Below are 26,770 nucleotides of genomic sequence, written 5' to 3'. Positions count from 1 at the left end.
CAATGCAAATAAAAAAAATTTAAATTTAATAAAGCCTTGAAGAATTTTTATTAAATTACCATGTATATTAAACAATTTGTAAAATATTTTTCCAACAAAATAAGTTTAATTCAGCATTTAAATGTATGAGCCCAAAAGAATGTTGCAAGTTTTATTATAAAAATTAATCAAAATTTAATAAAATATATAAGTATATTATGTTTTTAATATTTTTAATTTATAGTTAAATTTGAGGTATTTTTTCAAGCTTCATAAGGTATTAAATAAAACTCTTTAACTAAATACCTAATATAAAAGTTCTTATCTAGTAAAAAGACACAACTAGAAAAACTAATTATAAGTATCATTAAACTTTTAGTAAAAAAAACAAAAGTTTTCAATTTCAAATTGAACTATAAAAAAACTCATGACAATCAAGGAAATTTAAGGTGCATAAATGAGTAGTAGATTAAACGACTACAAAAAGTTTATAGTCTAAAAAACTTATTAAACCGTCGTAAATATTCTTAAGGCAAAAAAAGACTAAGAAACTCAACTATAAAGTTTAACATGTTTTAAAAATGAACTTTTGTACCACTTAGACAAAAATAATTAAACATATGTTTTTTGTAACTCTTCTATTCAGGTTTCGTGAAAATACTCTTTAGTAAACCTTAAAAAACTTTAAATTATTCCTTTTTTTTATAAATTAAATACTATAAGATTAAACCTAAACAGACTACGTAGAGTATCGTAAAGCTTAATATTATTTTGAACTTTAATACCATACAACTTTAAATAGAAGGCGGATATTAAAAAACATAAAAAGTAAGAATACAGTAAATTTCTTCACACAAAAATTATTTACTGCTACTCAACAAATTCTATTACAAGTATAAAAAACACAGAAATTCGAAGGAATCCTTTTAATTTTCAAAAATTAGCAGCAACTTCGAAGTTATTCAATTTCACTTCACACCTTCTATCCAGGAGGTATCAAGATGTAGTATCAAAGTTTTGATGTAAGACATTTCTTTCCGCGTATTTTCGAAAATAACCTGAAAAAAAAAACTTTTTGTGGTAAAGTTTACTAATATAGGTGCTACAATAAAAACCTTAAAATAGTGGTTTTAACACTTTTTTTAAATAACTGTTTTGGTATTTATCTTTTTGATATATGTAATTTTTGATGTATTATAACATTTTTTTATTTAAACTATTCAACAAACTGTATTTATACTTTTTAATAAATACTAGCATGAACTGTTGACTATAAAATTTCCTGTATTTAAATGTAATATATCCTGATAACTTTGTGTGATATTCATTTTATTGTTTTAAAAAAATGTACTTCAAAGCAATATTCAAACTTTACTTCAATTTTTAGAGCATTGATAAGTCATAAAGTAACAACTACCTGAGTCAGAAAAATAAATATCATTTCAAACCCTTATCAGTTATCTTTTTAATGTAAGATCTTATAAAAGTATGGTAGCGACTCTTCAAATAAGAATAAATGAAACATAACAATTAAACTAACTTTAGGAATTTCTGACTGACATCGCAGGCAATTGGGAGCCCACACCATAGCGAGGTTGCTTGCATCCATTTTCGTTCTTTCAATGTTATGTGGTAATGCAAAAACCTATGCAGTAAATTTTACTAGTAATCTGTTCTCAATCATTAAAAACCCAAACTGCTTACTTGGCTTATTAGCATTATAGCATAAAATGATGTAGAGTTTAAACAAACAAAACATGTTTTAAAAGCTTGATTTGTAGTGGTGTAGATTATTAAACAAAGTAAAACTCGTCAAAATTGTTAATTTTGAGATAAAAAATAATTATTGTGAAGCTTTTATATTTATCAATAAACGAACTTGAAGAAACTTTATAAGGAATACGAGACACAATTTGTTGATGGGTGGCAGCCTTTCAACGATTCCGATTGAATACTCGACATCTGAAAACCTGTTGATGCATTCCTCGTAAAACTCATTTGGTATCAACGGATCTTCCAGCTCGCGATACCAAAACTTCAGGCATGATGCTGTAAAAAAGTATGGCTCACTTTATAATTTGGGTTGATGTACTATCATTAAAAGTAGGAGTGGGCAACCTACAGCCCGCGACGTGTTTTTCTGCTTGAAAACAACTTGTGCAAAAAAAAATTAGCTGTTTTATAAAAACAAAATAAAAACTTGCTTATAGTTTTATTTTCAATTGTTTGTAGTGCTTATAAAATTATATTTTAGTTTCAGTTTTGATTTTAGATATTTTCCTGTTACTTTTATAGTTTTATTTTCAAAATTACGCAGCCCTCAAAATTTGTCTGGTATATATCGCCCATCAATTATAAAAATTACCTAACCTCTAATTTAAAGCTACTTAACAACTGAAAAATGATAACATGATTTTTTTTTACTTGATATTGAGATAATATATGAAGGTTTGATAAACTAAAATTATTTCTGAATAAAACCTTGTTACAACAGAAAAATGCAACAAAATGATTTTTAAAATAAATAAATCAACTAAGGTTACATATTAGAGAATAATACTATATTATTAGTATGTGATATATAAAATATGTGGTGATATATAAAATATATGGTCAATATACTTGTTTTATGCTTTGTAATTGCACTTACTCAGAATTTGAAAAATTTATATAAATGTTTAAACTGAATTAAAAGTGTAAGTAGAATATGACAAATAAAAAAATTATGAGCTTTCGATGCATAAATTATTTCACAAACTTAATACCCATACCAAGTAATGTTAATAAAACTTATATTTTCAAATAATAATTACATTTTTTTTAAATTCAACAAAAATTTTAGATAGTGAATTACTTATTTTAAATTTTGAATGATCATTTAAAGGAATTATATAAATTATCAACAGCTTTAAAGTATAATTTATGAGTTTAAAAATAAGGTTAACTTAAAGGAGCTAGTCTAAAAAGCAAAATAGAACCTAAAAAAATAACTTTATATGTCATAGTAGATAAAATAAAATTGAACCATATAATAATAAATACAGTATTATCCCTTAAATATTAAAGAGTCTATTGCCATTCCAAAGCTGGCCAGTCAAAAATGTAAAACTAAACAAACATTTTATTAGGTTTAATGAATCCAAGAAGTCAAATTAAAAAAAATAATTAAAAGTCAAACTGGGAAATACTAATTAAGTTAGTTAAGCAACAAAAAACTAATTGATTTTTGTTTACTGCTTTTCAAATAAAAAAAACATGATATCTCACCTTTAAAATGTACCCAGCTTCGAAAATAAACCCCACCATATGTAAATTTTTGATTTTTTAAACTGAGGTACAAAGAAAAAACATAAAAAAAAACCATAAGTAAAGATATCAAAAGATTTAATAATCTTAAAGTCGGAACAATTTTAAAAAGTGCAAAATAAGATTTTATAGTGACTTTCATTCGTAAAAAATATATTTATCAAGTTTTATTACTTATTTATCAAGTTAGTTTTTTATTTATCACGTCAGTAGTAAATACTAAGTTTTAAGTTACATTTGTAGGGAAATATATAAGTTTTTTTTCAAAAACTAATAATAAAGTTTATTATTATGAAACTCTAATACTAGTCTAGTAAATTAATTTCTATCGTTTCTATTAAAAAAAAAGTAAAACATATATTCAACCTGATCGAACTAAATTTTAAAATAATATATTAAACAATGTTGCAACATTTAGCGGCATTGATTTAGGAAAATTAACTGAACATTTTGTCTAGCTAAACATGCCAATTGAAACAACCACTAGTATTTTAAATATTCAAATTAGTGATTAGATAACATGTTTTTCAATGTTTTACTTTTAGTTATAAAAAAAGAAACTTCTTCCAAATCTAAGTGGTTGCTAAATTATTGACCGTATAACTTAGATAATTTATTTAACAAGTTTTATTAGCATGTTACATCGCTTTGATATGTTTATTAATAAAATACTAGTAATGTTTCGTCACAATCATTAAGTCAGTTACTATATCATTAGCATTTTTGTATTTTTAGTTTTCAAAATTTTTGCTTTTTCATGTACCTTTAAATTTTGGTTTTCTTAAAACAAATAAGCTGCTTCATTGTTAAATTTAGACAACCTTTCAATTAAAAACAAAAGTATAACTTTAGTTAAAACAAATATTAGTTTACTTTTATACATTATATACTTTTTATATTTACGTATTAAACTTGAAACAAACCAAAAACATTAGGGTCAGCCAAGCTGGACGGAACATTAAAATTGTCGATTTCAAACTTTAGCATGTTCACTTCATCAATATCTCCTGGCACTCTAAAGTTAAGTTGTTATGACATCACTAACACAAGTTATAGTAAACACAAAACATAATAATAAAATGATTTATTTCTAAAATCATACTCAGCAATTTAATATTGTTTGCATATATGAACCATAACTGTGAAACGTTAAGTATAAACTTTAATTCGCTCGAAAAAACTATACGTATTAAACTTTTAAAATTGTAAAATCCTCAAATTAACTTTTTTTAATGAAGATAATTTTCAAAATTGGTACACATAAAAAACATGTTTAGCAAGGCAACAAGTCCACTAAAACAAAACTCTTATTGAAATTGAAAAAAAAAAAAAACTAGTACTTTTAATTAAATACACAAAAAAAAAGTCGTTATGTTTTTAAAATCAGTACTTTGAATTTCAAGTGGTGTATGGGTACATATTAAGTAAATGAAATGTTATTAAAAAAAAAATCTATTACAGTATAAAAATTAGCCTAAATCTAAATATCAAGTTTTTAACACTCATATGACTTAATTTAAGAAAAAAATATTTACACTAATAAACTAAATCCATTGATTATTTGAAAAATGTAAACTCACTGCATTCTGTTTTATTATTAGTCAAACTTTTTTTTTTAGTTCAAAAGCTTTGTAACGTATAATTAAATAACATATTTTTAATTAATTTACCTAAATATTCCTTCTGCTTGGTCTCCCTTAAAATCAAAAACTTTTTGAGCGAGATTTGTCATGACCCAAGGTAATTTCAGTTCAGGATGTCTGTTTTTTTTTTGTTAGATGGGAATTACATTTATTAGCTCTTTATGTATATTGTAATTTAAAAAAAAGGTTACGATCATTTTATTAGTAAGACTTTAAACACTTTTAAAGTAAATTTTACTAACTATCTGGTTAAAAACTGTTGAATTTATTCGGTAAATTAATTTTGTTAGTAGTAAAAAACCTTAATAACGATTAGATTTACTAATACCATTTATTTTTTTGGTTTTTAATTAAATAACTATCAAATAAATAAAACTAAAAAGTAAACAGTTATAATAACCGTACAACTAGTAAAACTTTATAATATATTTTGTAAAAATTAAACTAAAAAAACTAAAAATGTTATTCAATTTAATAATTCTTCTTGTAACTAATTAACTTTTTACTTATTTTTCGTTTTGTATTCGTTATTCCAAACTTACTTATTAAGTTTAAAACAATCAAAATAATCACATTCATGAATTGGTAAAAATACTACTTAATACTTAATTAAAAGTAAAACAGATACATTAGTCCATAAACTTTATCAAAATAAATTTCAAAACATAATTTCTTAGGTTTTTTTAAGGGTTACAAATTCAAAAGAATAGAAAAAGTAGTATAAACACACACTTTAAAAAGTATTTAAATATTTTCATTAAAAAAGTAATTAAAGAAAAGTAATTAAATAACTCAAAAAATTATAATTACAAACTTTTCAGCTTGTATTTCCATTACATCTACAAGATTACAACCGAACAAGGATGGATTGAAAATGGAATGTTGGGATTGATTTACTTCATCCACTGCCGGTTTCTTTCTACCCTGTACCCAACAATTTATTACATTAACATAGTGTTAAGTATGTCCATTATCATCAAAAGAAAAAATACAATAATTTTAAATACCAATAAGTTTAGTTGTATACAAGTTTTTTTAATTTGTTATGTCTTAACATATAAGTCTGTGTATTGCGGTAGCATTGGAAACACTATCAGTTGTAAATCAAACACTTATGTGTATTATATTTATGTGTAAACAACTTTTTTATTTAAATATATCAGTTTAATTTCAACTCAATAATTGAAAAACTAACCCTTTTAGCACCAGTTTCTGTGATCTTAGCTAACCTTTTGAAGCTGATAGTGGCATAATATGAAATTTGAACACCTACAAAATGTTTTAGGTAAAATAAAAAAGTACAATGCAGATGCTTCTTTAGTTAGTACAGAATGAGAAAGTTAAATCCGCTTATTCAGAACCTGAGCATGTTTAAATTTAAAAAACGTGTTGCACAAGACATTTTATTGATTAATTTTTTTTTATTGTCTAGCACGTATTCTAAATTTACTTTCAAAGAAGCAAATTTTTTTGTTTTATGTAATATAAAGTTTAAGATGTAAAATAATCCCGAGTTCAATCATAATCTCTTTGTATTGCCAAGGAGAAATTTGAATAAGCTTTTAAACTTTAAACTTTAACTGGTAAGTATTTTTTTAGTGGATAATTGTAAGCTTGTAATAGAACAAATAGTTAATAAATTTGTTGTTTAAAGTATTTTGTTTAAGTGTCATTTAATATATATCAACTTAATTTACGTTAAAAAAATTTACAATACTAAGAAATAATGACTGTATTATTAAATGTTTTTATAAACAATATAGTTAGCTTGACCAAAACATTTAATTAAATGAAAATAAACTGTTTAAAACTAGCATAATTCGATAAATTTATATATTTCAAAATGCAGTATTGTAAAACAAAACAAAAGTAAAACGTTTCTAAATAGATAGTTTCATTTTTAAGAAGTATTTAAACAGCCTGGAAACTATTTCAAACAAATAAAAACTTTAGAAAAAACAAAAATATCATGTGTATATCGAAACGCTTTATTTTATCAAGCAAATTGAAACTCATCGAAACAACGCCAGAAGCGAATTAAACAAATCTCACCGTCCTGGTCAGCGGTGGTGAGGTGCGTGTAAATGTAACCTTCCAAGTAGGAGTGGAACTTGTTGCTGGGAGGGAAGAAGTGCAAGCACATGCACATCAGTTCCCACCCGAGCTTGAGCGAAGAAGACTTCTGATTGGCAGTCGTCTGCCTGCACAACTGGATGAATATCTCGTCTCGCAAATCTAACATATTTGTGCAAATGTAACATTTGTTTTACAGAACGACGGTATACGTTTTTAATGGAAGCTTTTTAGGGTGATGTACTGTTCAAATTGAAAGTTACAAAAGAAAAACTACTTTTATTCGTCGAATAAATTTTATAAAGTATAAAAGTAAAGTTTTAAGAAGGAGTTTAACTTTGAGAAAACTCAAATAGTAAATGAGTTTGAAATTAAAACACTTAAGGAAATTTTATCATTTAAATTTAAGAAGAGAAAATAAAAACTAATTTTTAATATAAATAAATACTGTTCTAAATCAAATAATTTATAAAACAGTAATTAACATCAAAAGTTATTGCTTTAGATTCAGTTCAATACATTTGATTAACAAACTAGATAATTCTACTTATGTTTGCTTAAACTCTTTGTTATTCATCTTTAATCATTTTAACCTTATTTAGAAAAAAAAACATAGACATTATACTTTTTATTACTAATTTTAATTAAACTCAATGTAGTATATCCTAATTTTAAAGTTTCTGAGTTTTTTACTTCTTTCAGTTTCTAGTAAAAGTACATAAGTTAACTTTTTTTAGTTAACAACAAACGAACATAATTTAGCAAGTATTTTATGATAGTTTTAATTTAATCAAAAAAAAAATGTCCGTTTAATCATTTTTATACAAAAAAAAATCTATTTAGAGTTAAAAAGCAAAATTACGTTGTAAAATAGATTAAAATAAGTTTAATTCGTAACTAACCAGGTGATCTCCAACCTCGAGAGACAATTTCGTGGGCGATATTTTCATGGTGACCCCTCTTCAGTTTTCTATCGCCCATGAAAGCCTGAATCCATCTGAACACTTCGCAAGCTTCTTTTTTAACCTAGAAACATTGATGGCTTTAATTAAGTTAGTAATAAATTTATTTTAGCTTGTCAAATTTCTCAAATACTAATTACTTTTGTTAGTTTATTCTCAAGGTACAAAAAAATAAATAGACAACATATCTATTAAAAAAATTTGCAAATACTACTTTTAACGAAATTTTTTAATCAGATTAGTTTAAAAATAACTTAAAATTGAAAATTTTATTCAAAACAAATATATTTTTAACAAAAGTTAGTATATTTTTATATTCATGTTTGATTATTTTGTTGTACATAATTACAAAAGTTTGGTATTATTTTTAAAACTAAATAAAAAAGTTTTTTTTTAATTTCAATGTCAATATTAAAATAAACAGTTTTGTCCAACAATAATAAGTTTAATATTACTTAATAAAATTTTTGTTAATTATTTACAATTTTAATTTGTTCTGACACTAAACAAATAAATGTTATTTGCATTTTTTTAAATAAAGCGTTTACTTAGCGCATATAATTTTTTTCTTTTAAAAATATCCAACTTTGAAGTCAATAAGTAAGTTAATTCAATTTTACCTATCAAAAGACTTGTCAAGTAAAGTTTATTCTGAAATTCCAAGCTAGTTTGCTTCTTTTTATGTTTTAATGTTTTTATGTATTAATGTTATAACTATTTAAAGTCAATCTTTTTGTTTTGAAAACATAAAATAACATAAAAAATTCACTGAATATCTTTATGTATAAAGAGAAAACTTTTCACAATATCAAATAAAAACAACTTTACCTGTTTGTCCTTGGTCATTATCATGGGCTTTTTTATCGGGTCTCTGGTCCAACTCAGCATGGTGTGGATGGTAATTTTCTTTCTCAGCAGCCCCCTCTTGTGAACATTCAAATTAGTTCTGGCAAATTCGTCTATTTTGCTGTCGTATGATCGAGGTTGAGAGGTCTTGATACCTAAAAGTGACATGTAATGGTTATGTGCTTGTTAACTTAGTGATGAATTGATGACACAGGTCAACTCAACTTGAAACTGAAGAAGTATACAAATAATCATAATAAATATTTTGTCTTAGGTCTTATTGAATTTGATATGCCTTAAAGTTTTAAAGTGTACTAAATGATAGATCCACAAAAGGTAGAACAAAACCGCTGATAACTTGACTGTCTCAATACAACAGATACTATCTAAACATCAGAAGTAACTTCAATTTCATTTTTGATAAGTAAAAAGCAAAAAGTATATCAAGTTTATAGATGATATGAATCAATGAAAAACTGAGCATAAACTACTATTAAATTATTTTCACTTTATTAACACATTTTTTATAAATTGATTTTGTAAGCTCAATCACAACAATTAACAGTTTCACAAAAGTGAATGAGTTAAAATATGTTATGTAAACAACTATAACATTTATATACAATTATTTTATTCAGAAAACATTAAAACTTTCGTTTTTCTTTTAAATTTTGTTTAAAAACTTAAAAGATGAATTATTGTGTATAATTACTGTGTAATCAATCATATATAAATATTTAACATACTGTCTTTAATATTAAAAAATGATAATTTTAAATTATAACAATAATTTTTCTAATTTTATTTTGAAATGTAGTTCCTTGTGTAAAGCTTTCAACTACTGACTCTATTTAAAAGTTACAGAGTACAAATTTTATTTTCATCATTTAACAGAATATTGTATTTAGTTAAAAAATATATTTAAAATTTTTTTATTGAAATTGTATAACTTTAAAACCTTCAAAAATACTTAACAAGAAGTAATCCTACGCTGCTTTATAATTACTTATAAATTTCAAACAGAGTTAATTTTATGAAATCATACGATAACGTTTTTTTATATATTAAGTTAAAAAACTTATTTAGTATCAAACAAATTTTAATAAGTAAACAACACACATAAGAAAATAAAGTTAAAAGATGAAGCTGCTATAATTATTAGAATAAAAAGAAAAACTAGTTCTGTCAAAAGATGTTATCTGTGGTATTGCGTGCTACAAATATAATTGAAAATGTTAAGCAAATAATCTAAAAATAATCTAATTAAAGACGGTTTTTAGTTTGTACTTGGTTGACCAACACAAAAAATATTTGAACAATAAATTGCAATTTTCAACCTTAGCTTGTTAAAATGCAACAAAACTTATGAAACTTTTGACTAAATCTTTTTCGGTTAAACAGACTAAATATTAAACATACTCTTTATTATATATAGTGTTAAAAATATATTGTATTTAAAGCTAAAAAAAATTATAACTAAAAAAATTAACTATAACTGCATTGTTTTTTTTTTTGATTTTCTTAATAACAAATTGTCTGCAAAACCAAAAAACACCGTTGTTTATTAAATATCAGTAACACTTATAAAAAGTTTTTGACTATCCCTAGTACTATAGGTTCAAAACGAAACACTTACCACTAATCGGTCTGGACCCGGGCGTTGGGCAGCTGGGACTCTTGGCAAGGTTGGACTGCCTCTTCTCGTTGTTTGACATCGACTTGGACTTTTTCCTCATTCCCACCTCCTGACTGCCGGCACGCTCGTCCGCCAACACCTCGGCAGGGGCGGTCACGTTCAGCTTGGGCAATTTCGGTTTCGACTCGGTGCTGTCCAGGGAAGCGTCGTTGCTAAGCAAGTTGGTTGACGACCACCCGGTGGCGTTTTTACTGCGACGATTTTCTTCGACCAAGGACTTCTGTTGAAATGACAACAACATTTTGATGATAGATTTTAAGTGGAACGGAAAGTTGAGATTGAACAAGACAGATCACTCAACTTATGACATGACACTTGTGTGTTAAGTGAGCTTTGAAAGGACGACTATGTTCAGCATAAAATTAATTGTTTAAAGCTTTAACTATCTATAATGTAAGCATTGAATATTTAGCTTTAGATTGTGTTGTATAAAGATTTAAATTTTATAAGTTAATGCACTTTTTAACTTTGTTCTTAGCTTTAGGTAGGTGTTTAGTACATTTAAAACAATGCTAAGTGGTTTATCTATACATTTTAGACCAATAACGTATTAAATACTTTTAACACTTACATTATATGCATTACTAAAACGAGTTTAATTTTAGAAACTAATAAAATAACTTATACTTTTTGAGTATTCTAAGACAAGCAAGTGAATAAACTAAACTATCATAACACATTTAATTTACGTAGTTACTTTAAAACATTATCCAAACATAAACTGACGACTATTAGCATCTGCTTCAAATAAGTTATAGAACGTTAAAAAGTCCATTACATATAAGCAATTATGAGTCGATAAAACTAGTAAAACTACATTATCTGATTTTGATTTTTGATACAATATAAGTCCGTTAGCATAGCTGGCGAAAATTATAAATGATTGTCTATACTTATAAACTTGGGCGAAACTAAAAACAAAAATGTGAGTAGTTTTTACGATGTTAATGAGATAATTGAACTTTAAGTGCAAAAATAAGGGTGACAGCTGAAATTAGGTACGTTAGGTCAATTTATCATTAGAGTCAAATTGCTCGGTCATATTTTGACATTTCTCATTTTTTATGTTAGATTGTATTTTTTATATAGAAACTTGATAAACAATAACTAACAGTGTAAAAAAATTAACAGTTTAAATCAGTTAATTGTTAACTTTTTTTATTTGTAAACAAGGTTGTATTTAGATAAAAAATTAAACTTGATCAATTTAAAAAGTAATTTATAATAAAATATAAAGATCTTTATATACAAAATACAAACATTCCCATAATCCAAATGGATTCCCATAAATACTATGTATAAATACAATGTACAAAAAAGCAAAATATTGCTTATTGTACTGCCAAATAAAACTGTTATTACATAATTTAAACTAAAAATATTGAATCTATTTACCTGATAAATTCTTTAGGATTTAATATTTAAAACAAGTATCTGTTGTGCAAACATATCGTAAAGCTATAACTTTCTCACGCCTAAAGTGCATATAAATAAACTTGTTTATACAAAGTTAGTGCATAACTAAATTATCTAAACCGGTTTTGTAATTTTTTGTTGATAAATTCAAAACAAGTTAATCAATTTTAGAATAAATTTTTTTTAAGTTTATTGTGCATGTTTAAAAAAAAAAATTATATGTTGAATAGTATATGATAAATAAAATTAAAAGAACAAACTCTTAATTGTATTAACTTGCAGATTTTTTTTACTTTTTTTTTTTTAAATTTTACTTAACATAGCTTGAAATAACAGATATTTTAATAAAACTTAATGATCATCTACTTAGGTAGTTGAAAAATTAAAGTTATTTTTTGTGTCCATCAATTTAAAAAGCACAATTTTGGAAGTTCAACTACTTTAAAGATAAAAGTACACTTAAAATACATATGTAAACATATCTTTGCACACCATACATTAGGACACCAATTATAAATATTGAAAGGCCAAAAGCTGTAAAAAGAGATAATACACTTAGCACACTTCTAAACCAGTTAAAATTACCCGTGAATGTCTTGAACTTCTTTGCCTCTTTTTATGTTGTTCATAAGACGAGTTTCTGTTTCGGGGATTTTCATCTTCACTGCTAGTTTGCATCACATTGCTGTCTCTGTATGTGAAGAAATAAAAAAGAAATTAACATTTATAGTTATAGTGTATCATTATCTAAACTGTTGTATACTATTTATGTTAACGATTTACTAAATAAAAAATAATTAACAAGAATTGACACTTTGCTTTTTACAGCATATTTTAAAACAACATTTAGTATAAATCATAAATAAATAAAATTCGATTTTGAGTTTCCAGAAATACATTTTGAACTAGTTTAACTTTTACTATATGAGGTGTCTTGATTTCGACTACATGTGTAAAGGTTTAATAATTAAACATAGTTATTTAAAAAAAAACAATAAAAACTCAACACTTAGTTGATTTTTAGAAGTTCGTTTTATTTCAAAATAAATAAAGACTTTTAGAAACTTTGCTGGCTTCGTTCCTAATTTATTTAACTTTTACTTACTCAAACTTTATTATATTTTCAACCTTGGTTATGAAGATTTTAACAAGATGTACAGCTATTAAGCAGAACAATATCATAAAATAAATAATGAATGCAAGATGAATAAATACACCTTTAAAGTTGACATTGGTACATAATAAGGTATTACACTAATATATACTCTGTATGCATTTATTAAAAAACCTTAAAAAAAAGTACACTAAAAACAAAATCTTATAGTTTTAAAAAAAATACTGTAGAATTTATTCGTTTTTTATTAGTTATTATTATAAATCTAAAACTATACCTATTGTTTAGATATTTGTGGTTGTAAAATTATTAATTAAAACTGCATAAAGTATTTCACTGTTCAATCTTATATATATTTATATAAGTTAAACGTAGCAATAGTATTTATACTAAACTAATAAATAAATATTTAAGAATGTATAAGAATAAATAAAGATTTTAACAAACTAAAAATCTATGATTTGTTCAGCTTTTAACATTGAAAATTAAAACACAACATTTTATATATAAAAAAGATTAGCCATCATTATTTGTGGTTTTTGAAGAACTTCAAAATAAATAATTTTTGTATCATTTTTTAAATTTTTTTATGTATAAAGAAAGAACTTATAATAAAACTCTAAAGTTATTATATTTTTGTTTAAATTTTAAATGTTATGTATGGTAAACAACTTATAAAACATGATCTAGTCTATAAGAATTAATTTTTCAAAAAATTTCAAAATTTTAAGAAAATTGGAGCTGTAAAGTTTTATTTTTGTTTAAATTTTAAATGTTATGTATGGTAAACAACTTATAAAACATGATCTAGTCTATAAGAATTAATTTTTCAAAAAATTTCAAAATTTTAAGAAAATTGGAGCTGTAAAGCTAAGTATTTTTGATATGTCATTTAAAAGAAAAAATGTAGTTATGACATCACAATGAAAGTTTGATGCATTACATGAACAATATCGCTTACAACTACATTAATTAGTGTGAATGACATCACAGTTAACTTCCGTGTAATCCAAACACTTTTGATTACTATTTCAAACTTTATTTTGATGAACTTTTTGCAATCATCAAAGTAAAATATTAGCATCAAAATAGATTAATTATAAGTTTTTAAAGCTTATTGGTAAAATACTAAAAACAACTAAGAAGAATATAAAATGTTAAAGTAATTTAAAATTACTTTAATTTAAATAACAAATAATTTTATTGAAGTTCAAGTTTAAATAGAAGTACTTATATAATTTACTTAAGTTTATTAGCTTAAAATCATATCAATTTTCATTTCTACCAACAATTAACTTGCTGTATACAAAAATATAAATAATAATAGGATAGTAATATTTTAAATATCAGAAAACCTGTGTATAGCTTTTCAATGTTATTAGTTTAATTTTTAACGACATTATTATATTAACAATTTAAAAAAAATACTTTTAAAAGAGTTATACAAAAACTAACAAAAATATTTTTTCAGTATAACTTTATTGCAAAATATAAACAATTAGATTTAATTTTAAGTTTATTTATAAAAAAAAATTCAAAATTTAACGTTTTCATTATATACATGATTCAAAAATCTTTTTAAAGCAAATACAATTATATAAACAGTTGTAAAAGAAATCCGCAAAAGAACAAACTAAAACTTAAAATATTTTTTTAAATACTAGAAAAGTTGGCAAGTAGCCATACAAAACTAGTCAATAAATCAATGTGATATTTCTTCACTTAAATGTTGCACAGGGTTTATGTTAGGTTTACACGCCTAATGTTACTTTTAAATGTAAAGATTAGTAAACAACTTATCTCAACATATTTTTTAAACTCAGAAAATTTTAAATTAATTAAGTGTGTTGAAATTTTTTCATCTAAACAATTACGTATAAAAGAATTATAATCTATTGCTTTTGATATACTAAATCATTTGCTCGATCTGTACGTGAGACACTTTAAAATACATTATTTAGGTCTTCTTTGAATTCTTTACTTTATAATTTATATTATCCTTATTCAGTTTTCAAATAAAGGCTGTACATAAATAAATGTGTTTAATCACTCGTACATAAATATAAAGCTTTTTTTCTTAAAAATTTTCAATAAATTATCTGAATAGGAATATACTTGTTAGCTTAACAGTTGAAAATCTTTTACTTTTAGTGAAGAAGTTTAACTTTATAGTAATAAATACATGCTTTAAGTTGTTAAGAGAGCTTTTCACTGTGTTAAGCTTGTTTACTAATCCGTTTAAGATCTATATTATACACGTTTAAACCAGATGCACAACTGGTAAAAATTAATCTATTATCTTTGAAAGTAAAAGTCGAAAATAAAAAATGTTTAAGGTAATTTAGAATTTTCCTATTTACTAGCGTATAATTGATGAGCAAATAATTTGATTATTTTAATTTTGCATGAGAATTTTTTTAAAGTACTAGTTTACAGAAGTAGAAAGTAACAAGCTTTTGAAATTTTATTTCTAAAAAATTGTTAAACTTTTTTAATTTGCTGCAACAGCATATTTAAAATAAACAACCATTTCTTTCTAAAAAAATTTACTTTAATGTAAAATGACTTCTAAAATGTAATCTCAGATATTGTTTAAGTAACACTTAGCTAATTTAAAAGTTATTTTTCTTTAGAGACACTACCGCTTATTGGTATTTTTATACTTGAATAAGAATGCACTTCCATTCAATAAAGTCTTATTAGATAAAATATATATACACTAATAAAAACAACCTCAGATGTTTAGCAGATCCAGTTGTTATTGTAGAGTTCGTTTTGTTCGACTTCGCTGTTAAAGATCGTCTGCAAGTTTTAAATGTCAATAAGTAAAATCTATAGATTTAGTATTTATACACGTTTATAAGACAGAAAAAAAACCATATGTCCATTATTACCACTGTATTTTTAAGAATCCCTTTAAGTCATTGAGACGTTTTTGATAGAAGTTAAGCAAATACTTGACATTTTATACAACTGCTTAAGTTTTTTTAATTTCTTTATCTAATCTATTATTATTTATTTTTTAAACAAAAATCAAGCACACATTGCTTAAAATCTTAATTGATAGCAATACATATAATATGTATTCTTTAAAAAAAAAAAAAAAAAAATCAACTTAAATTAACACTTTTTATAAACTCATTTTAAATATTTTTAATAAAATTAAAACAATATTGTTACAGCTGCTGCCATACCAAGTTACTTAATTTAGGGTTGAAAACAAATGATTTATTCTTTTTGTAATAAAATCTAGCCTATTACAGAAAATTATTAGACTTAAAGTTAATCCACAAAAGCATCAATTCGAAAACAATAGTTTACTCTTTAACTCAGGCTACTAAAGAAAAACTGGTAGCTTAAATTATTTATAATGGTAATGCAATTCTTTTGTCTAAAATTTCACGAAATTCAGACTGTTCTATCATTTATAATAAACAAAAAACCAGCTGACCATTTGAAGTTATCTCGTTTCTTAGAATTAAAAAAGTTTATATTTAAGAATGTTTACACACAAATTAGAATACATAACATTATTTTTTATTAAAACTATCTGGTTATAAAATAAAACTTACGTACTTTACCGACATTAGATGCTTACTACGCTATTGTTTAAAAAAAACTAAGGAAATTTTAGCAATGTCATTTAATTAAACATATTGTAGAAAACACAAAACCAAAATACGTGAGTGAAGTTACAAACTACAAGTAAATAAACAAATAAATAACAAAATACTTACTTTTTATTAATCTTTTTTTTTCTTGCAAATAATTTATTTAAAAATGAACCCATATTAACAAGACTTTTAAATTTCTACATATATTTGTTTGAACAATTGAGTTTTGTTTTAGTATAAAAACAAGTAAACCTGTATAGAGCATACAATAGTAAAAAACATTTTTTGTTTTTAATGCAGTTAAAAAAGTTTTAAATATATTATAATAAACAAATTTCTGTTTTATCTGTTTTGAAAATTTATTTTTGACTTTTTTTTAATTAACTTTTTACTATGCAAGCTAAATAATAACTAAGTTCGAATTTTGTAATTCAATCTTTTAAAGTAAGCCATTAATTTTTTCTTTGCATAAACTTTTGATACAATTTAAATAGTATTTAGCTTATAAAAATAATTAAACATTTAGACTTGTAAAAATTGTTATTTGAAACAAAATTTTATAAATACAGTTTTAAATCGATTATTTGATGAGTTTTCTAAACCAAGTATTTAAAAAAATCGCTTTTTAAGTATTGTAATGAATTAGTCATTAAATATCAATAATATACACCTGTTATAACATAATAAAATACCTAGATGTCTAATAAAATAATAATAAAACATAGATTTTTCGAGTTAAATTTGTTAACTGCTTTTTTATCTTAATAAAAAATGTATTTCATAATATATTCAGTCAAATTTTCTTATTGCTAATTTACTAATAGTTGTCAAACAAAAAAAAAATCAGTTTCATCACCTCATTTAATTATAATCATCATAAATAAGACTAATAGATTTATTTTACAAATCTTATAGTATTCTTATTTGAACTATTCTCTTAAATAGATACAACCTAAGACCACTCTTAAGTAGTATAAATTGCATAAACTCAATTAAAACCACTTAACTAATGACTATTCACCGAGTATACTGGGCAAAGTATGCAAAAAAATATATCAACAAGTTGTTGATATTTGACAACAGCTGTCGCAAAATTGCATAGCTACGTCACAACTAGCTAACCAATCATAAACTTGGCTTTGTTAATTATGTTAGCAATTATTTAAATATTTTGGTATTTTTATATAATATTTTTAAACTCTTTGTAATAAAAAAATCTAGTAATTAATTAAATCTACATGAAGATTTACTTTTTTAGGCAACGAATTCAACAAGGATGTATACAAAATCTATAAAATATCAAACCAACTCTACTTAATCTAACAAAAAAAACGTTACTAATTTAATTACATACCATTAAAATAATTTTAAACGTTTACTTAATTTTTAATAATTAGTAAATAACGATTAGTCGTAATTGCAACATTTAGAGAATTTTAAATTGAAATCAAGTGTATCAAAATATTACAAAATTAACCTATTCAATTATTATCAATTTAAGTCAATTAAAACTTTTTTTGTTAAGTTGTTTATGTTCTATAAATACTTATAGTTAAAACTTAATTAGCATCACTAAGCATTTGAGTCAAAGGAAAAGAAACTTTTTACTTAAAAATATAAATTGTAATATCAAATGATCATGAAAACTTTAAGTTCACAAGCTTTCATATAAACTTTTAATAGCGATTATTATTTAAAAATATTAAACTAAGTTGTTTTGTTTTTTAGTTAAATAAACTAAATATATGAATACTAAACTAATTTCAAAAGTTATAACAAAAACTTAAACTTTTGCAATACAACTAAAGAGAAAATTTTGCTAATCTAATAATACATTGCTAGTGCTTAATAGAGCTTTTTTAATTCTTCTGGAAATATGACTTTTATTTCACTTAGAATAAATCAATCAAGCTGAAAAAATATGCATACCAGTAAAATAATTAATACACTAACTCTTGTCTTTACATTTACAAAGTTTTGAATAGCTACAAAATGAATAAAGTATAATTTAGAGCAGCTTTTTTTCTATTTCTTTCAAAATAGATTTATTTCATAAAAGTAAATTTTTTGTTTTAAAAGCTCATAAAATATTTAACATAATTCTTTGTTTTCACTGTATAAAACAAAGAAAAAAGAAAGTAATATTATGACACTAAACTTTTTTCTTTATTAAACTGTTAAAGTTTGCGCCGAAGTTCGGTAATAAATTTGAAATTTTGATATAGTTTTTTTATTACTTCCGCAGACTTTCACCGTATTCTTTATTTTAATTTTATTTTTAGAAGACTTAAAGTAAAATTAAGTAAGAAAATATATAAAAAAACCTTTTTACTAAAAATAATTATTTAGTTCAGTAGTCTCATTTGTAATTATCTACAAATAACTTAGTTTTTAATATTCAAAATCTAACTTGTAGTTTTTTCTTTTTAATAAAATTCAAGTTTGTACAGATGTAATATGCTTAAAATCATTTTAGCAAATTGCTTTTAAAAATTTGAACAAACGATGTATATCTTTTTTTAACTAGCTTAAAATTTATACTTTCATTCAACAAAAATCAAAGTCTAAATAATACCTTGTTTAATTATAAACAAGTTTAGTTAGAGCTTTTTAAAGTACTAAAAACCTGAACGACCTATATAAATCTTATACAAAAAAATATATATACTTTCTAAACTTTTAGCCAGATATTAACAAAGTAGCAGCATTTACCTCCTCTTACCAAAGCATGAAGATTTGAAAGTCATCATCAACTTTATAATTAAAACTATTGTAAACTCAGTTTAAACTAAGACGCAATTCATTTCAAACAATAAAGATAGTTATGACAGAGTAACACAAACGAGTGTTGAGAGAAAATTCATCCGGCCTTTTTCTAACTCTCGTCAGCGAATTCTAGTTTTGTTTGGATGCATATTTATGAGCAAGTCATAAACACGCATATGCATTAGAGTTATCGCTTATTGTTCTCGTTATGATTAATGACAGCACATCAATTTTAGTTGAAACAACTACAACTATTGACAAAAAGTCTTGAAAGTTTTAACGATACAATTTATGGCAAGTAATACTTTATAATTAAAGTGTAATATTTCTCATCAAATAAACAGAAAAATATACATAAACAGTCTTTTATGTGTAAAAAATATGTAAAAAATGTGTTTTGTTATATAACTAAACAAATATCTAGCTCCAACTTTTTGTCGAGCACTATTGACCGAAGTTTTATAATAAAACTACAAATATCCAGTCTATACTCTATTAGATATGAACTTTCAAATTTTTAATTATTATTTATTCATATATTGTACTAAGTAAAAAACTTAATGGATTTTAATTATCAAAAAAAATATTTAGTTTTAATAGCTTTGATTGTTTTTAGTGAAAACTCAAATTACTTAAAATAATACATATTGTGCTACCGATATCTCATCAAAATGCTTAAGCTTTAATTAGCAATTTGGTATAAATTTTGTAAATAAAGACAAAGTAAACTAAAATTTTATAAAACTGTAATTTAAAATAGTTTGTTACGAAGAAGTAGAATGTAAAATGAAAAATAGGAATAATTAGAATACGTCGACGAACTTTAAACTGCAATAATTTAAAACAACAATATAAAAATAACCAACAGAGCTTTTTGTTTACTAATTAGACATTTAGTAATAAACCTTGAAGATGTGGTATCGTACCTTATAACTTAATCAAAAAATAATAATCATAGTTCTTTTAATAATATTATATCAAGACGACTCAAACTTGACAAAACAAAATAAACCAATGTTTCTAACATAGAACTACTTAGAAAGCGCAATCAAACTTATTCAGAATAAGTATAAATAAACTTTAGCCATTTAAGACAAACTTTAATCCAACAGAGTTAAGAAAATATTTTTCTGTCCTAAAAATGTCTACTAAATATAACAACCTGCTTCTTGTCTTGACAGGCCCACCAACACCCTTGTTGTTCTTGACCGTTTGAAGTTTGGAAAGAGGAATGATGTCAGCACCATCGGGACGATGCCAAACCGTCGTTTCAGTTGGTGCGTTGTAATAGTAGAAACGCTGCGTCTTATCATCGAACAACTCCCACCTTCAAGAAAAAAACATCAGGTAGGATTATTTATAGTTTTGTATTACCTGATACACTTAAAGTGCTGAACAAATTTAGATGAAAATGCTCATAAAATACAGTTTTTAATTGTTTTCATAAAATCATTGTTATAACATATAAAAAAGGGTAGTTATCTTTTAGCTTCGTTTTACTTTAAATTCTTAATTTTTTTTATCCGGCAAGCTAATTTATATATTATTAATATATCAGCTATAATTTACTTATTTTTGAGAAAAAAAAAATATATATATAAACTAGTTAGTTTTTTTTTTAATTCATATCAAAATGTTGTAAAATTTAATAGTAATAATAAATGTTCAATTTATTTTTTTTATGTGAACTTTTTTAATCAGCTTTACCTGAGAATGGCATTCACTATGAATTGTTTACAAATATAGATAATGGGAAAAAATTGAACAATTGTTTTAAGAAAAGCACTACAGTTGATTGAAATGGACTAGTTTTAACAACAAAAATGATTTTATAGATTTAACTATATTTATAACGAGAGTATACTTACTTTATTCTCTGCACCTTCTGGGACTTTTTTATTGCATAAAACGTGTTTAGTCTAAAAGTAAAACAACCCTAATTTTATATCTATTTGTGATTAATTATTTAGTTTACTACACAACGAATATATTTTACCTACATATTACTATAAACTAATTATTTATTTGCAAACAATTTTAAAAACAAAATAAAAACTGATTGAAGCCTTTTGACATACTAAAAAGCTTAAGTCTAAACAAGTTGAATTAAGTAAGCATTTAAGTTATCTTAAAAACCTATAACCAGCCGATGAACCTGCAAGTGTTACAAATCTATAAAAAGGCTATTTACAGAAACAAACACCCTTATTTTTTAAATCTAAGGGAAATAGCTTCAAATAATAACAACAAAACGTTTAAAAATTAAAAACAGCTCGTTATATTGGTTTTATATCTAAGTAGTTGAGTTAGGAATACAAAAGTTGTATAATTTGAAAGATTTCATCCTTTCAATTTAGTAATAAAAACATGGCAAGTATTTAAAAACTCATTTGTAAAAGTATTAAAACTTTTAGTCTTCTAAAAAACAACATAGATATCAGATTATACTAATTTTATAAAAACTACACAATTTTTCTAGTAAACCAAAAAAAAATTAAACTGTTATTTTTTCAAACTATTATTTTTCATTTTATTTTATTATTTTTGTAAAACACTGTTAAAAATATCAAAATATTATTTTTAACAAACTAAATTAATATTAATCAAAACTCAAAGCAAAACCACAACTAAAGTTTTAAGCTGGCTTGTAACAGAATAATGTATAAAAATTAATACTTTGACATTTTTTATTATACTACTGATCAATCGTTGTTTAAAGTTTAAAATAAATCCATACATTCCGTACTGGCTGATTGAAAACAAACGAACAAAATAACTTAAATAAAGCATTGTAAATAAAATCCTGATATAGAAAAAGAATTTAAAAAATTAATTACTAAATATGCTTTCAATAATTGTTAAGCATACTTCAAGCAACTAAGGCATTTCCGTTATTCTGTTACCAGTACTTTTATAGTACTTATTGATTTTCTTTCGCCTTTCAATGTTTAACCTAAAAGTTGTGCGAAGTAGGTTGGCTTTTTAAGTATTTAAGTAAGTATTTAGATGTTTTAGTGCATACTTTAAAACTATTTTTGAAATGTATAAGCAAAGCAAGTTTTATAGAATGATATTTTAAAAAAATCCAATTAGGAAACAGTTCAGAAATCATAATTTTATTTTGTAAATTTTAGTAAACTTAGATTATTTAGTAAAATAACAAAAGCAACATAGAGCTTTATAGTCATAAAATGTGAAATTAAAACTAGACAACCGTTTTGTATTCAAAAATAAAAGATTAAATTGAGTTATTTAAAAATATTAATATTTTAAGTAAAATTATTATATTATATAAACTCTATGTATAAACTTTTAATAAACATTTAAGATAAATTTCATGTTCAATTATAGGAAGTGCTTAAACGCAATTCAAAACGTAGCAAAGTAAAAAGTCTGTTTAATGTAAAACAAGATTATAAATCAAACAGAAACTAAATATTAGTCAAATAGAGATGACAAAAACGTCAAAATGGTTTAAAGTCAATTGTACAAACTAGTCATTATGAAAAGACAACTGACACACGACGTCAACGTATAATGCTAAGAGCAAGCAAGTAATGACAATCAAATGCGCTATGTTATGCTTTAAATAACGTATGTGACTTTTTACAAATTATATGGCATTAACTTATTTTTGTAATTCATTATTTGTTTTATTAGATACATATATACACACTTTTTTTTTCATTAAGAAATTTTTCTTTATGTTGTTATAGTGATTTTTTTTTTTAAGTTAAAAAACATTTGTCTACAGCTATGTATACTAAGTTTTTAGTTAGACACTTGAAATCTGTAGAGTCAAAAATTTGAAGGTTAAACAGTAACTTTTTGTGTGCTAATTCCTTTAAATTTGATTTAATTTTTTACTGAGAAAAAAAGCCTATACTTTTTAAACTTTACAACAACTTTTTTTTCAAACTTATACTTAGTTAAATCAATATAAATAATTAAGTTAACTATTTATTTACTATGCATGTGGTTTTTTCATTTATTTAAATCTAAAGGTAAAATTTTAAACTAAATAATGAATATAAAGACTAAAAATTAATATTTGATATTCTGAAACTAAGATAACTAGTAATAAAATATATAATTAATAATCAATACAAATTTCAAAATACTACAAATAATCATTTCTTGTGAAAGATGAATTTTAATATGCAAAAATATTTACAAAACTTTGATTAAATTTATATCTAAGTTTAAATTGTAAAAATCTAAGATTTTTTTGAAATTTTTAAAAGATTAAATTCAAATACCACTGATCGTCTGTTGCTTGTTTGACAGAAGTGTCTTCAGGAGGATCCCACAAACACTCACCAGTGTGCAAGTTGGCATACATCCGTTCGTGTGTCCTTGGCTCTACTATCTCCACCCAAACCACCCTCTGTATACTATAAAAAACAATTTAATTTTTAAATTTAACAAGTTGAAAATAATTATAACACTAATTTAGGCTTAAAGAGGTATCCAAACACTGTTAAAACAATTGTATTAATATTTTTTGACTCTTTAGTATGCAAAACTAATAGTTAACCATTATATAACAATTGAAAAACATTTAAACTCAACAAGCATATATAAAGCAACTAGTTAATACAATTGTGTTACTATAACTTAATAACCTTAGGTTGTGTAAAAATATTATTCAAAAATATACAAATTTTTAGTTTTTAATATGATTTTTATATTCAATAGAAAGTACATTTACATAAATATCAATGAAAGTTTTTAAATAACTTGTGAATATATGCTTGTTTATTAATAAGTTTAAACTTATACTTGTAAAGATTATACATTTTTTAAAGTTTATTTTTAATATTTTTAGCTAAGTAGTTTTAAAATAATTAATACAATCTTTATAGATCTGAGTAGTTTTATCTTAATCAAAATTTACCAAGAAATTGTTATATATTTATATATAATTTGTTAATATGTTATATACATCTTTGAAAACAAAGATTGAAACATTTTAACTATGAGATTTAAAAATAACCTTTATCAAATACTTCATTCTCTACTTCAACAATAAAGCAATCGAGAATATAAACATTAGCAGATAATGGAAAATTATACACAACAATGGTAAACTACACTCATACAGAAAAAATACAATAGCTACAATAGAAAACAATAAGGGACAAAAACAAAACTGAAAAACATAATGGGTGATTTAATATTGGTAAAATAATTTTAAAAAGGACAATTACTTTTCAGGAAAAAAATAGTTTTACAACATGAATGCTAATAAAACTTAGTCTGAGCTTTGCAACAAGCTTGTATAAATTACTAAAACACAGAGAATAAGATCAATGTTGTTTGCAAAACACTTTAAAAAAGAGTGTATTGTTCGAAGTTTGCACTTTTACATGTAGTGTGCTTTAAGCATCAAAAACAAACTTTAATTAATAATTTACAGCAAGTGTAACCAACTTACTACTTAAACATAAAACCCTTATTTAACAACTAACATAAAAAAACTTTATTAAGTTTTAAATTTTTTTTATATAAAACAAACAAAGAAGCACAAAAAACTTAGAAACAAATTGTTTTAAATAGAAACTTAACAGTTTGTAATTATTTTAATAAGCACATGTTTCAATAGTTTACTTAAACTTTTGACTTATTGAGGTTTAACACCAATTACAGTTTAAAAACCTTTATCAAGCATTTAAATTTAAAACCACAAAGTTTGACCTAAGTAACAAGAAATAAATAAATCGCAACCTTTTGTGCATAAATGTCAAAATAAAAACCTCAAAAGGAATCGATCAAACTAAGAGCCATATGTACCATTGAGACAATACCAGTCATTATAAATCCCCCATGAGGCTCTCTTTAAATTTTTCAAACAATAAATTGTAATCTTTTCAAAAGTTTTAAATTATTATTATTTTATTAAATAGTTTAATTAAATTTAGAATCACATGTTTGCTAAAAATTTTAAAAGTAGCATAAAGTAGTTCAATTATCTTTTTAATATTTACATGTAAACTCTATACTTGAATGCATTAATATTGTTTCAGAACAAAAGTAAACCAAGAGATTCAAAATAAACAAATTCACTGCAGAATAGCAAAAAAAAAATAACAAGCTCAACTGTCTGATAATAGTAAAAATAGAACTTAAATACATAATATCAAAATCAAACTAACCCCATTGATTTCATTTCAGCACTAGCAATTTATCATTAAAAAGTATCTGTAAAATATTCTGTATTTAATAAGTTAAGTAAAATAATAGATTTCATAGAACAAAAAAATTTTTTTTTTTCTTTAATTTAATGAAATGTTTCATTAGTTTATCGTACACAAAGGTAATAGCTTTTTTACTGTTTTTAAAACAAAGTTTAAATCATATTAAGTAAACATAATGCACAAAAACAATGTAATGGATTATAGACAGCTTTAGTTATTGATTAAAGCTATAATTAATAGTAAAAATAGTTTTAAAATAGTTCAATATAGTAAAAATTAGTTTTGTATTGTATAATAAACAACTTCAAAAAAAGGACTTTTCCATAAAACGAAAAAATAAGACTAGATTACAATAAAATTAAGCTCAGTATACATCTATTGAAACTAGCTTAAGGAAATGACGATATTTACTTCATACTGTATTTCCTGTTGCTGCTCGTGTACTATGAATATTTGAACTATCTTTAGCTTTTAAATGATTTGAAAATTATACACACTCAAATTCTGGCAAACTTTTCTTCGATTAATGTTTAAAATACTCTCTCAGAAAATTTTGATAGAAATTTAATGCTTTTATTTCACTTATATCTAACAACACATCAAAAAAAAACTTTCAAAAAGTATATTTGGTTTGAAACTTATTTTCATTTTTATGATAGTTTGTTATCAACTTTTGAGATAACAAGTATAAACAAATCACTTTCAAACTATTCAAAACCATACAATATAGTTAATTATCTTTACAAAAGCTGTGATATATAATTTGTAGATTTAAGTACTTTAAATGCACCATAATTTCATTGTTTTGGACGGCAAACTATGCTTTTTGGATAAGTGCGGCAACCAGTCAACTAAGTTGTAATTTTGAGTACAAATAAACTAGTTCTTTCTATTGCATTCACTATCAAAAGCTAAAGATAAATGATAAACATAAGAGTGTAAAATGAGCGCAAGTGCAAGAAAAAACGAAAATGAGAGAGATATCTTTTCTCTCATTCCATTTAACATGTGTTTCTATTTGATTAAAGCTAAGTTAAAAAATCTAATTTAACAAAATGAGTATTTTTTATTAAAATAAAAGTTATTCAAAAAACTAAAATTAAAACTTTTGCTTTCATAGCAAATTTTAGAAATTTTAAGAAGCTTAATATTTTAAAC

The 26,770-nt window shown here is 23.7% G+C and overlaps 1 protein-coding gene across 1 annotated transcript; it reads right to left on the bottom strand.

Moving 5' to 3' along the window:
- Positions 1–490: 490 nt before the first annotated feature.
- LOC145833949 (rho GTPase-activating protein 39-like) lies at positions 491–25,618 on the bottom strand. Its single transcript, XM_082941227.1, has 16 exons — positions 25,571–25,618; positions 23,675–23,809; positions 20,578–20,742; positions 15,769–15,837; positions 12,507–12,612; positions 10,446–10,725; positions 8,792–8,964; positions 7,904–8,027; positions 6,981–7,163; positions 6,124–6,197; positions 5,743–5,852; positions 4,956–5,045; positions 4,209–4,300; positions 1,859–2,028; positions 1,520–1,624; positions 491–1,037 (listed from the first exon to the last, which is right to left on the bottom strand). The coding sequence occupies exons 1-16, from the start codon at positions 25,582–25,584 to the stop codon at positions 948–950; spliced, it is 1,980 nt and encodes a 659-aa protein (XP_082797353.1). The 5' UTR covers positions 25,585–25,618; the 3' UTR covers positions 491–947.
- Between the last annotated feature and the right edge of the window lie 1,152 nt (positions 25,619–26,770).

Source organism: Thalia democratica, chromosome 4 (assembly GCF_965202585.1).
Source record: "Thalia democratica chromosome 4, ktThaDemo2.hap1.1, whole genome shotgun sequence".
Classification (NCBI taxonomy): Eukaryota; Metazoa; Chordata; class Thaliacea; order Salpida; family Salpidae; genus Thalia; species Thalia democratica.
The sequence above is the reverse complement of the archived record's forward strand: the minus strand, read 5'-3'. Positions and strand labels throughout refer to the sequence as shown.

What these genes read in the sequence shown, in the direction of transcription:
- LOC145833949 (XM_082941227.1), bottom strand. An exon ending in GAAGTTCAAGACATTCACGG is followed by an intron (nt 10,726 to 12,506) that starts GTAATTTTAACT and finishes TCATTTCAACAG; the next exon opens with AAGTCCTTGGTCGAAGAAAA. An exon ending in GTCAGTCAGAAATTCCTAAA is followed by an intron (nt 1,038 to 1,519) that starts GTTAGTTTAATT and finishes TTTTTTTTTCAG; the next exon opens with GTTATTTTCGAAAATACGCG.